We start from the raw sequence: 13,320 nt of genomic DNA, 5'->3' as shown, positions 1-13,320 counted from the left end.
AGACCAAGGAGAGACGCTTCACTCGTGCGTGCTGAGGCCGGTAGCAGTGGTCCAGCTCTGGTGAGATGCTGAGAGTACACAGATGTCTTCAGAAACACTGAGTCTGATCACATCTTCCTGCTCTCGTTCTGAATGTGGCGGGTCTGTCTCTTTCAGTGATAAGGGTGCCTCTCCTTCCATCGTCCCCCTGTGTTCCCGTGATCTCTAACAGAAGTGTGGGTGTTGTGTTCTCTCTCTAGACTAACAAGGGGGATGAGCTCTCCAACCGGCTCCAGAACACTTTAGGCAATTACGATGAAATGAAAGACTTTCTCACGGATCGATCAAACCAGAGTCATCTTGTGGGTGTTCCCAAACCCGGGGTTCCTCAGGCTCCCGTGACCAAGATTGATGAACATTTTGTGGCAGATTCAAGAGCCCAGACTCAGCCAGCATCCGTCTGCAGCACCGCATCCTCTGCCCCAGCAGCCGTCCCCGGGCAGCAGAGTAAGCGGGGCACCATGGGCTGGCAGAAGGCTGGGCACCCACCGTCCGATGGCCAACAGAGAGCAAGTAAGCACGGACACAGAACGCTTGATCTGAACAGATCTGCTCACCCAGAAAATCATAGTAAAAACCCCAGCCCCAGTGTGTCAAGCCCCTCCTCCTCATCTTCCTCTTCTTCTTCTTCCAACTCAGCACAACAGGGCACTCTCAGGACCTTGCTTGGCGATGGCGTTGGCAGACAGCAGCCGCGGACCAAACAGGTGTGCAACGTCGAGGTGGGTCTTCAGACCCAGGACAGGCCCCCTGCTATGGGAGCCAAGCACAGCGGCAGTGGCCACTGCGTGCAGAACTTTCCTCCCTCCCTGGCTTCGAAACCCAGCCTTGTCCAGCAGAAGCCTACCGCCTATGTGCGGCCCATGGATGGCCAAGATCAGGCGCCCGATGAGTCTCCAAAGCTAAAGTCGTCTGCAGAGACTGGCGTGCACTGCTTGTACAGGGGAGTCCCGGCCACCAAGTCAGAGTCAGCCAGAGCCAAGGCCAAGCTCTCCAAGTTCAGCATCCCCAAACAAGGAGAGGTGAGTCTTTTCTCCACACCACGTACCTGCATCTGAGTTGTTCCGAGTGATGATCTGACAGTTCTGAGTTTCACTCCCTGTTTGTTTATTTCGATGTGTGACTAAGGTCACATGATGGAATTTGTAGCCATCAATACAGAAGGGTTTATGCAGCCATAATGACTCTTAAAATCTCAAATTGATTATAATAAGAATATTTTTAAGTACCAGCATATGCAGCTGTGGTGTGTCTGCTCGTTCAGGAAGGAATACCTTGAAGTAATATAGTTCAAGGGATTGTGTGTGTGTGTGTGTGTGTGTGTGTGTGTGTGTGCGTAACAAAGCAGTATTGTCAGAGATTTTGTACACTGGCAAAAAGTATGTCAAAGCTTTTAGTATGTAAAGAGGTTAATTTGTATGTAAAAGAGTTCAGAAATTCAACATTTTTGACAGTTTTGAAATGTTCCAGGAAAAGCTTCACAAGGTAGGCCTCATCATGTCTTCTAAAATAATTGTTAAGTGATTCAGTATTGAACATGGTGATGATTCAAAAGTTTCAGGTGTCCTATCCATATTATAATATCTGAGATCTGGATTCATTGATGTTAAGAGAGAATTCTCCTTGTCCTATGAAAATGATGCTGGTTATATGAAGAGAGTGAAATCTTTTAGTTCAGGATCTTCTGGTTTGCATGTTGAGTTTACTCTAAAATGCTTTTTCCATTGCATTACAAAAAATTTAGGGTGAATATATGGAATACTAGACTTTAAAACAAGTAAATCCCAATCACAGAGTTAGCAAAGAGGCTGCAGCTAGTCACTTGAACAGTAAATCTGGGTGGAAGATGAGGTTCTGTTTGAGAAAATCGCATCTTGTATTCTATTCCAAATAGATGACAGTTGCCAAGATCACATGAAGAAATATGACTGTACTTTTTTTTTGTTTCTTTATTTTGCTGTGATATGGCATACTTACTAAAATATAGTGTAAGCTCCAGAACATTATACTTAGGAACTCTTCATGGAGTTTTATTTTTTATTTTTTGACATATTCTTTTCAAAAGATGGAACAACAGTGATGGCCAGAATATTCTTTGTATCTTAACTTGATCTAGTAACCATATGAAATAGATGATTTGACATTTTTCATCGTGGGTCTGACAAGACTGAGACACTATCAGCTCTTTTATGCATTTCTGATTTCTCATCTCAGAAAGCACCAGGTACCTACTGAGAGATCAATGTATTCCCCTTAAAGAAGACACATCTATTACTCTGAGATGTTTGCACAGGTTCTCATGAGGAAATTAAGTGACATGCATACCAAAGACTTCTTTCGATTATTCATTTATGATGGATCCCAAAAAGTGTTTATTAGGAATTAATGGAAGCAAAATGTAACTTCTGTAAGCATTTATGCTTCTAAACGTTTGTAGGAAACGTACCTAGATACCTGCTGACAAAATTGAATTCATCCAGCTCTTTGATTTTGCTTATCCTCTTCAAATAAATAGGCTGTACCAGCCAATGAAGCCTGACTTATTTTTGAACAGAGGTGACCATAATCACCAGGAATCCCTTCATAATTTTAATTCCCAGTGATTCCTTGTTACGATGATTTTTTTTTTTTTATGCACCAAAGGAACTTAAAACTTATTGGGTACCAATTTATTTACTTTGGAACCTAGTGAGCTTGGTAAAGCTCTGGTGGAAAGTCTGTTTCTGACAACCAGGACAGCCTTATGTGGACAACTCTCCAGTTCTCACTGGGCTTTTGGGTATGTCCTTGCTCACGTGGATGCTTCCGTGATGCCTGTCTCAGACTCCAGATTGAGGATGACACCCTGTGCAAGTGTTGGTAATCACAGAAAGAGGGAAATGCTTGAGACAGAGATGCAGACTGAGAGAAATGAGAACTTTTTATACGAGAAATGTTTCATTCCCCCCACATGGAATGACATTGAACTTTCTCCAAGGTATATTTCAAAGAGGTCAATCATGCATTGAGGAAAAGAGGTAATGTTGTTTGTAGAACAAAGTTAAAATTGATGGGGTTTTTTGTTTGTTTGGTGGGGGAGAGTATATGCAGTCTTTATTTTAGCAAAAAGCTTTGCATATTAGGGACGATATGGTCATTTTGCATATTAGGGACACTATGGTAATTTTGCATATTAGGGACACCATGGTAATTTGGATCATGTGACTCTTGTGTGTTCGGTCAGTCTGCTGTTATAATAACATGACTCTTTCCCATGGGCAGCAGGGTGTTTCCTATAAGTGAATGTTCCACTTCCTGTCCTTCAAGCTCAAAGAGTTTGTTGGTTGGTTTGTTTCTTTACAGTACCCTCAAGAGTTTAAAAAATACCCTTTGTAGACATATCATTCAATATTTATAAGACATTTCTATAAAGGCACAGTCATAATAGAAACTGAAGAATTTTATCAACTAGTTGGATTTGAAGGTATATTTGCTTTTATTTTTTGGAAGGAATAAAACAGAGTGGCAAGCCATTTAATAAATGTTAATGCCTTTGTATTTTTTACACAGATACCAGCTCTATGGAAATGTCCTTTCAGTAGTACTGATGTTATTTTCACTGAGATAGAGCATATGTTTCTTAGGAAAATTGACACAGGAGATGACCTGAAGGGACCTTGTGTTACTTGACTACACTTTTTCAAGATGTTAGCTGTAGAGCAAGACTTAAGACACTGTGAAGAATTTGGAGACTCAAAAGAAGCGTTGGGTAAAAATGACATGAAAACCAGGGAAGTGAAAATATAATTATACATATGGTCCTGGGAAGGGCCGATCCTCATAAGAAAAGCAAATCAATAGCTAGGTGGAATGTGGTGTGAAAGATTAAAAAAAAAATTTAAAACACGATCTCTGCCTCCAAGAAATTAAAGAGACTCCAGCGCTTCACTTTTAATTTGCCGTTTCTCTCACTTACAGTCCAAACTAAATTTAAAATTGGGCTTCTAGCCCTAGGAAAATTCCCTTACTTTCGTAATCCTTAGAGTAGAAAAAGTTCTTTGTTGTTTTTAAAAATTGAGAATTTGAGAATCTCTCTTGTCTGATTTTACACTTGGTAAATTCTTCATTCTTTCCAACATGTGCACCCTGTCTGCTGCCGTGGCGAATTATTTGTTACCATTCTTTCATCTTTAATAATAGGTAATTAGTGTAGAGAAATTTCAGTGCAGTTTGATGTGGAAGTGAGAGATCTCAAGGGACTTCCTTCACTGATACACCTGCCTCTTGGCTGGCTGTTCCCAGCTCAGTTTTGTGTTTAATGAAAAACATATTTTTGTTGTTATAGCCAAGACTTTCACTCCTGATGCTACCCCTCATTAAGTGAGCCCTCCCTGGGGTGCCACTTGGAAGGGTGACTCCTGAGAGGCAGGAGCCAGGAGCCTTGAGGAATGGCTGAAGCAGGCGTTTTGGAGTGCTCTAAGGCAGGGCACGCTGACTCTTCTGGTGGAAGTGAATTATTTTTTGTCTCATGCACACACATACACAATTAGTATTTTGCCCTTAACATGTAACATGTAATTCCCTGTTAACCTAGAGGGGGCAAATATAGATTGTGAGACCTACATTTATACTGTCTTAGGGGTCCTGTTTAGGAAAAAAAAAAAAGAATAGGAAAATATTTTACATTTGAAATATTTACAAAAACACATTGTTGGGGCTCCTCTTGGGACCTTGGGAGGAACCTTGGCTCCAGAGCCCCTGAAGCTTATGCTTCATTCGTTTCACAGTGCCTGTCTTTGGCTCATGGGCTAATAAGACACTGTTATTTGAAATAAGAGGTGAATTTCAGATTGGAAAAGTGGGCTTCATATTAGTCTTCATATTAGTGTGCTTCATATTATATGCTTCATATGTGCTTCCTATTAGTCGGTAGAATTAAAAAATATGTATTTTTATCCTAGGTGCTGTAGGCAAAACAAAAATTGGGCAGTGCTATAAAAAAGACTAGTATGTAGTGCAGTGGAGCCAAAATATGAGCCTTAGTCTATGAGATCAGTTTGTTTGGCACGCTACAGTTTCAGCATTCTAAAACATTCATATTTTAGTTTCTGTTTGCTATTAATTTAAAAAGTGGCAGTAACTTGCACTGCTCTTGCAGAGAGCTTGAGTGGCTGGGAAAAGAACGCGCTTGCGAAGTCAGGAAACCCATGACTACTGCCCCTCCCCAGGGAAAGAGACACCTATATTTAAGTATCATTTAGTAGACTGTATGTTTGGAGTTTTCTTAGTGGTTGATAATTCATCTACAAGAACACATTGACCGTTTTTGGTTGTTCAGATTTCTGTTTTTAAAAGAAGTCATTAAATCCCTTAAGAAGTATTGATTAATCATAGCATTTTCATGACGGGCATTTTAAAATCACCATTTATACCACAAATAAGAGCAGAAAGATAAAGCACTGTGATTTCATAAAACAGCTTCCTAGAAAAGCAATTAACTGATTTTTTTTCTTTAAAGTTCACAGAAGATAAATGAGGTAGGCTTCCTATATCCTGTCACTCTCGGTTACCTTTGTATGAAAATGGATTTCTTCCAAATGAAAGTCGGCACCAGCCTGTCGGAGGAAGAAGGCGTCTGCAAAGCAGTGTGTACATTACATATTCATACCAGGCTAAATTTCTTAATTACATTTGAGCTGCTTAATGTTTTCAAATCAAAGGATGCTCTCTGATTGCTCCCTGATGGAAAGAGGGTGTGTGGCCAGCCTGTGGTCCCTCTCTGTTTTGGCCTCATCCTGCCTATCACGACAGCCTCCATCCTCCCATAGTGTGGCTTAGCAACGGCATCGATGGATACACTCTGTGCTTCTTCCATCCTCTTTTCTCTCGGGAAGTCTCAGAGAACTGGTACCGCTTAGACTCAGAAGTGAAGACTCACAAATTTGATCTCAGATATGGTGGGACGAAAGTGCTTGTTTTCCATCTTACAGGTGGGTCGTTCTGAAGGTCACAGCAAAGGCTGGCAAGTGGAAATGTTTCTGTAGTTTTCGGTACTCTTATGTTCAGCCAGCCTGTTTTGGTATTCTTACGTTACCCTGAAAGGTAAAGCACTCAGTCACTTTAAAATGACTTCAGTTGATCTAATCTTATATTGAAAGTGGTGGAGAAAGCATATTAAAATGTGACCTGTTGGGAGAAGGTACAGGTATCTTTTCCCATTCCCCCTTCCCCTCTGGCTTCTCTCGATTCATATTATGGAGTTTTCCAGCCATGAGGTGGGAAGCTACTCCCAGTGATGGAGGCATTGCAGGCAGGACACAGGTAGAGGTGGGTGGCAAGCCACTTTATTTTCCCCATAAAGCTTCCTGTCCCAGATATCATCTGGACAGACGATGGGTCTCTTTTCCCTTAAATGGCAACCTTGAGGGTGTTTCTCCAGACCTGGGACTGACAGCCTGAAGCCTGGGAGTTGGGAGTCACTTGAAAAGATGCTGTGTGGTCCCGCATCTCCCCCGCCCTGCACAGTCCAGGGAGGAAAGCCTCTTCTTATGTGTTTCATCCTCTCTTGGGCAGAAATCACGTGCAGGCCTTTGGGCACACTGGGCTGGCACGGGGCTCAGTGAGATGACCAGGTCTCTGGACACCCACAAGGACCAGGTTTTCATCTTGGTTCTGACACTTGTTAGCCATGTCACCAGGAGCCAGGGCTTTAACTTCCCCTCCGTTTCCATTCTTGTGGAGTGGAGAGAATGATCATATCTGCTCGACAGAGTTACCAGAGGGTAGATGAGATACAGTCTGTAATGTGCTTAGCACGGTGATATCATGGTAAGCATTCAAAAATTACTGGCTACATTATTCTCATTTAAAATGCCCCTGAAACAACAAAAGCTAGCAAAGTATAGAAATGAGGGTCTTATTGAAAGTGGTTCTGCTTGTGTGTGAGTTGGAGGTGTAGTGGGCCCATGACAAGAGGTGAGAGGAGAAAGAAAAATGAAATCCTGCAATTTCTTTTGTGTTTATTTGTTAAAAGTCACTGCAGTCGTGAAGACTGAGATTATCCTGGATTAATAAAGCAAAGCCTGAGTGACACGAGTCTCCCTTATTTAACACTTAGCCCTGTCCTGAGAGTTTATTGCTGAGTCTGGCATGGAATTTCTCCGTCTATGTGTTCGGTTTTTCTGAGCTATTATTATCTGCCATGGACCACATCATTCTTGAGTTTTACTTCCAGTCCCATGAAATACAAAATCAACAAGACTAGGGCTGAGAAGAGACATTAAAATGTTCAGGGAGCACATATTTAGAATGACTCATTGAAACAGATCTCTTTTCAGGCACAGAGTATTAAACAGCATGTTTAATTGAGCTGAGCGGCAGCATCACTCACCCACGTGAGGAAGCTGCATTAGTGATACCTCTGTAGGATGCACGCATGGAGGATCCTGCTGTTTACACACTCCATCCAGGGCTGCGCAGGGGACCAGTGGCCTGCTGGCCACCCCGGGACATGGTGGTTTTCTGTTCTGACTCAGGTCAGGCTTCAGGACCAGCAGACACTTTCACAAGTTGGTTAGCTTAGATCAGCAGAAATGTATTGTCTCACAGTTCTGGAGGCTGGAAGCCGGAAATCAAGGTGTCAACAGAGTTGGTTTCCTTGGAGGCTTGGGAAGCGGGTGTTGCTCCAGGCCTATTTCCCTTGACTTGCAGACCAGTCTCTTCCTGTGTTCTTAGGGTGTCTTTCCTCGCTTTACCTGTGTCTGTCCCATTTTCTTCTTTTGGCAAGGCCATCAGTCACTTTGGCTTAGAGCCCGCCCAGATGGCCTCATTTTAACTCAGTGACCTTTGCCAAGACCCTATTTCCATCTAAAATTTAAAACTGTGAGGATCACAGTTGAATGCAACGGTGCGCATTGATAGCATTTTTATGACTGCTTGATAAGTTAGTGATGTAAGTGCTTAGAACAGGGGTGGGCACCTGGTAAACACTCAAAATATCCCCACTAACAAAAACGGCTATAGTTATTATTATACTTGTTCATAGTACGTCTGGCTGCTTCACATGTCTTTTCTGATGTGCTCACCTCTAGATGGTTTGAGAGCTCAGAATCTGGAAATTGAGACGAGGTGGATGAAGCTCACTAGACTTGGAGTGCCTTGTGAGGGCAAGGATTTCTGTTTTGTTTTGACTGCTTTGTTTATGGAAGCACCCCTGACAGTGCCTGGCTCAGTTAGATATTTGTTGAATCAGTTGATTAATGGAAGAACGTGGGTGAAGGAAGTCACTCCCTTCCAACCACTGACCTCCTCTCTTTGGGGCCCCAGTCATTTCTGCCGAGCCTTTTATGGGAAGAAAGGAGGCTGATGCTTCCAACAAGTAATTTATAGCTGCTGTGCCGAAGGGCAATGGGAACCATATTTACTGATGTATGTAAACACAGCCCAAGTGAAATAAACCACGGAGCTATATGCAGGCCTTGGAAACAAAGCCGAGGCAGGCCGGGCCTCTGCCAGGGGTGCTGTGTATGGGCTTGGCCTCTTTCTGCCTGTTCTCCTTTGTCTGATTTCCATGAGCAGAAGTCCTGGCTGGGGGGCAGGGCGTGGGGTGGGCTGTGTTTGTGATTCTTCGTGTCTCCAGCCACGTGATGTGAGACGTGGGAACAAGCAGGGCAATGAGGGTGCTGGGGGTGCAGGGCAGTGCCCACACCTTCACACTTTCTGCCATGAGAATCAAGTGTTCATGTACTGGAAAGAGCCTAGGATACAGGGGTTCTTAGAGGCCCCTGCCAGTGAGCGCAGATTCCCAGAATGTCCCGCGGCCCTTTTCCTCTGGATGTCATTCTGTGTTTCTGTCACAGTCCTATTCCAGTTACTCATGGTAATCCACCGTTTCATAATTTACACAAACATAATCCACATCCAGGTTTATTTGTCATCTTCCAGATACATCCTTCGGTAATATTGCTGGTTATATAGTGTTCAGGTCTATGCAGCCCTTGGTCAACACAGTAAAGGGTTGACCCATTTAAGTGTGTGACCAGGAGGATAAACAGTGAAAAATAGAAAGGTGTACACATTCAGCAATGTATCAGGCCCTCCCCTCTCCCTTTAATTCTCAGAAGTCTTGAAAATCTCACAGAGAGCCTTGGTGATGGAAGGTCTTCTCCAAACCTCTGTGGTGTGTTCGGCTCCTCCCTTGACAGCCCTGTACAGGTTCCTCCCGTCTGTGTTCCGACTCCACAGCCTAGAGGCAGCTCACAGCCTCCAGGGAGGCTGCCCCATCTTTGGATACTCTCGCCCTTCCTATGTGGACCTGCAAATCAACCTGTCACTTGGGCTTCTTGGCTTTAGATTTGCTTCCCAGAGTTTCGGTGGTGGTCTATTTCAGTTCTGTTTTTGTTTCTTTTTTTTTTTTTAAACTATTAACTCCTGTAGGTTAAATCCTCACCATGTCCCTCTGGACAATACTCCTTGCAGGATCAGGCCACCCTTTCCTGATAGACATGAAGTCCATTTAAGTGTGAGTTTTCAGAGTAGCTGTCTTTGCTTCATCATAGCCTGTTTTACTCACTCCTTTTTAACCTTTTGTAAGTGGTGGTAAGTACTAGGGAAAAAGAAAAAAGCAGAGCAGAGGAAGGGGTGGGGGTGCATGTGATGTGGGGTAGGGACCAGGTTGCAGCGTTAGAAAGGGCAGTTAGGGCAGTCCTCACTGAGCGAGGGACATTTCAGCAAGAAGAAAGTGAGGGAGTCTGCCAGGAAGACGGCTTGAGAGAGTGTCAGGTAGGGTAGGATAGAGACCCTCACCCTGGAATAGCAGCAAGGTCTACGCTGCCCCCAAGTGCAAGGGGAGGAAGAAGACTGGAGGGGAAGCCCACCATCTGAGCCCTCTCAGCCACAGTAAGGACAGTGAGTGAGAATGGGGAGCCATTGGTGGATTTTGAGCACAGATGTCGGGATCTGACTTAGGTGTTACAAGGATCTGACTTAGGTGGTCCAAAGATAATCTTGCTGTCGTGTCAAGAGCAGACTGTACCCAGGCAGGAATAGAAACTCTGCCAGCAGATTGCTGCCTTGATCCAGGGGAGCAGTGATAGCAGTTAGTTGAAGGTGGTGGCAAACATGATGAGGTTGGACTCGATCCACATTGAAGGAGAGTGGGAAGGTTTTCTAATGGCTTGGATGACAGATGGAGAGGAACAGAGGTCAGATTTTGACCTGAGCAGCTGAAAGGAAGTTGCTGTCAACTGAGATGGGAAATAGATGGGGAAACAGTGGAAACAGTGTCAGACTTTTTAATTTTTTGGGCTCCAAAATCACTGCAGATGGTGATTGAAGCCATGATATTAAAAGACGCTTACTCCTTGGAAGGAAAGTTATGACCAACCTAGATAGCATATTCAAAAGCAGAGACATTACTTTGCCAACAAAGGTCCGTCTAATCAAGGCTATGGTTTTTCCAGTGGTCATGTATGGATGTGAGAGGTGGACTGTCAAGAAAGCTGAGTGCTGAAGAATGGATGCTTTTGAAGTGTGGTGGTGGAGAAGACTCTTGAGAGTCCCTTGGACTGCAAGGAGATCCAACCAGTCCATTCTAAAGGAGATTGGTCCTGGGTGTTCTTTGGAGGGAATGATGCTAAAGCTGAAACTCCAGTACTTTGGCCACCTCATGCGAAGAGTTGACTCATTGGAAAAGACTCTGATGTTGGGAGGGATTGGGGGCAGGAGGAAAAGGGGATGACAGAGGATGAGATGGCTGGATGGCATCACCAACTCGATGGACATGAGTCTGAGTGAACTCTGGGAGTTGGTGATGGACAGGGAGACCTGGCGTGCTGCAATTCATGGGGTCGCAAAGAGTTGGACATGACTGAGTGACTGAACTGAACTGACTGAGATGGGGAAAGCTATATGGGAAGCAGGGTTTGAGGGGAAGAGCAGAAGTTCATGGGTTTATTGAGTGTGAGATGTCTATTAGACATCTACGTGGAGGTAATAAGTAGGCACACAGATTGGAGTGACAATTCTGGAGTTTAGTAGAGAAGAAAATCCGCATCTGGGCCACAGATGGAGATTTGGGAGTTTTTCACAAACATGTGGTATCGAATGCCTTGAGGCTGGATGGTTTCCCAGAGGGTGAGCGTGGCTGAAGAAAAGAGCTGAGTGCTGGAGCAGTCCGGGGGCAAGGGGTTGATGGGTAGAAGGCAGCTGTAAATGAGACAAGAAGGAGTCAGTAGGTAGGAAGACAGCCATGCGCTGTCCAAAAGCCACAAGGAGAGAGGGTGTCAAGATGGGAAGAGAATGATCACCAGGGTCAGTTCTGCTGATACTGGATTTAGTAACATGGAAGAAAGGTTTTGGGGCCAAAGCCTGTTTGGTTTGAAGAGAGAATCAAGCAGAGGAATTAGAGACATTGCATATAGATAACTCTTTCCAGAAGTTTTACTGTAAAGATCAGCAAAGATTTTACAAATAGCATATCTTCACTGTAAAAACTTGGATGACATTAAGAAAACAAAGGAGGAAAAAAAAATCCCTTGTAATCCCACAGTCTGGAAAAAATCACAATTTGCATTTGGTATGGATCCTTCTGGGCTTTTCCTGTACTTCCTCCTGTCTGGAATTGGGATGAGGCTGTTAGATTTGGTCATTATCCCATTCATTTTTCTAACATACCGTCAACACTGTACTATCTCATTGAATAGTCTTTGACAGCATTTGATGCCTGTTTTTTTGCATCTCATTTGGTTGGGAGACTTCTTCAGTGGTTTTGTCCTGTGGAGGTACCACAGTTTATATAATACTTTTCCTGGGCACTGAAGCTGTTTTCAGGGTTTTTTTAGTTATTGTAAATTATTCTGCAATGAGCATCCTAATAAATAAATTTTGTGTTGATATAATATTTCCCAAGAAAAAATTCTTGGACAACTAGTTTATGATTCCAAAATGAACAAGAGCTTCTCATATATAATCTTTTGTGAATCTTCTGTTCATGTCCTTTACTCATTTTTCTGTTGAAGTATTTGTATGTTTTCTTACTGAGAAAATGAAAGTGAAAGTCACTCAGTCATGTCCAACTCTTTGCCACCCCATGGACTATACATTTCTTGGAATTCTCCAGGCCAGAATACTGGAGTGGGTAGCCTTTCCCTTCTCCAGGGGATCTTCCCAACTCTGGGTTCTTTAAAATTGACCTTTCCTAAATGTATTGTAAGCAGTTTTTAGTCTTTCGATTAACTTTGTTTAGTAGAGAAATTAAATTTTGTATCCTTCCTGTGATGTCTTTCTTTGTAAGTATGGTTTACAAGGCTATTGCCATAGATATATTGAAGAGTTAAATCTAACATGAAACCCATAGAAGAACCAGATGAGAAGTTATATATCAGGAACTTATTTTGCTGTAAGGTGAAGCTTTGCTTACTTATTTTTTCAAATAGTCAAAGTCCATTATAACTGATTAATTAGTCTATCTTTTCACTATAATTTCAGCAAGAAAAAAGATAAATAGAAATGTGATACAGCTGTAGGTAGGGATCCTCTGATACAATTTCTTGTAAAACTGGGAAGACTTAAAATACTCCATCCTGTTTTCAAGACCTACCCCTAAGCCCCACCGCTTTGACAGTCTGCTTCAAGCGTCCAGGAACTTCTTTTCTTCCAAATTCCTATCATGTCCACGTGTGATGTTTTGTCGTTGCGCTGTTCATTCACGAAGTCGTGTCTGACTTTGTGACTTCCCTGTCCTTCCCTGTCCTTCAGCATCTCCTGGAGTTTGTTCAAACTGAGTCAGTAATGCCATCCATGGTGCTGTATTACTGTGTGTTATTATTCACTTTTGTTATTTACTGCTCTTTGTGTTCATCTGACCTCACAAATATCTTGTAAGTATCACAAATATCTGATCTCACAAATATCTTGTCCATCTGATCTCACAAATATGTGGAGATCAGGGTTCCCTTCTTGTTTATCTTTGCATTAATGATGAGGATTCTGTTTGATTTAGTACTGAATTATTTTGTTCCTGAGGTCTGGGCATTGCATTTCTGCACTGGTGAACAGAGACTGCTGCTGCTGCTAAGTCATTTCAGTCGTGTCCGACTCTGTGCGACCCCATAGACAGCAGCCCACCAGGCTCTGCCATCCCTGAGATTCTCCACCTACTCTAATTGGTTTGAATAGTATTCTGTGATTTAGTGGCAGAAATAAAGACTAGAATGAAGTTCAAGCATAGCCTATAATCTGACCCAGGCTTTATCTCCATCTGCTTAACTCGAGTTCTTGCTGGTCCTAAGCATGTCATTTTCT

The 13,320-nt window shown here is 43.1% G+C and overlaps 1 protein-coding gene across 1 annotated transcript in view; it reads left to right on the top strand.

Moving 5' to 3' along the window:
• AFF3 (ALF transcription elongation factor 3) overlaps window positions 1-13,320 on the top strand; it is a 516,502-nt gene that overhangs the window by 46,738 nt on the left and 456,444 nt on the right. The window contains exons 4-5 of the mRNA XM_052648226.1: window positions 240-552; window positions 679-1,061. Coding sequence (XP_052504186.1) covers window positions 240-552; window positions 679-1,061 — 696 coding nt within the window. The remainder of the gene's footprint in view (window positions 1-239; window positions 553-678; window positions 1,062-13,320) is intronic.

This window comes from Budorcas taxicolor, chromosome 11 (assembly GCF_023091745.1).
Source record: "Budorcas taxicolor isolate Tak-1 chromosome 11, Takin1.1, whole genome shotgun sequence".
NCBI lineage: Eukaryota > Metazoa > Chordata > Mammalia > Artiodactyla > Bovidae > Budorcas > Budorcas taxicolor.
This window is presented reverse-complemented; position numbering and strand designations above follow the sequence as displayed.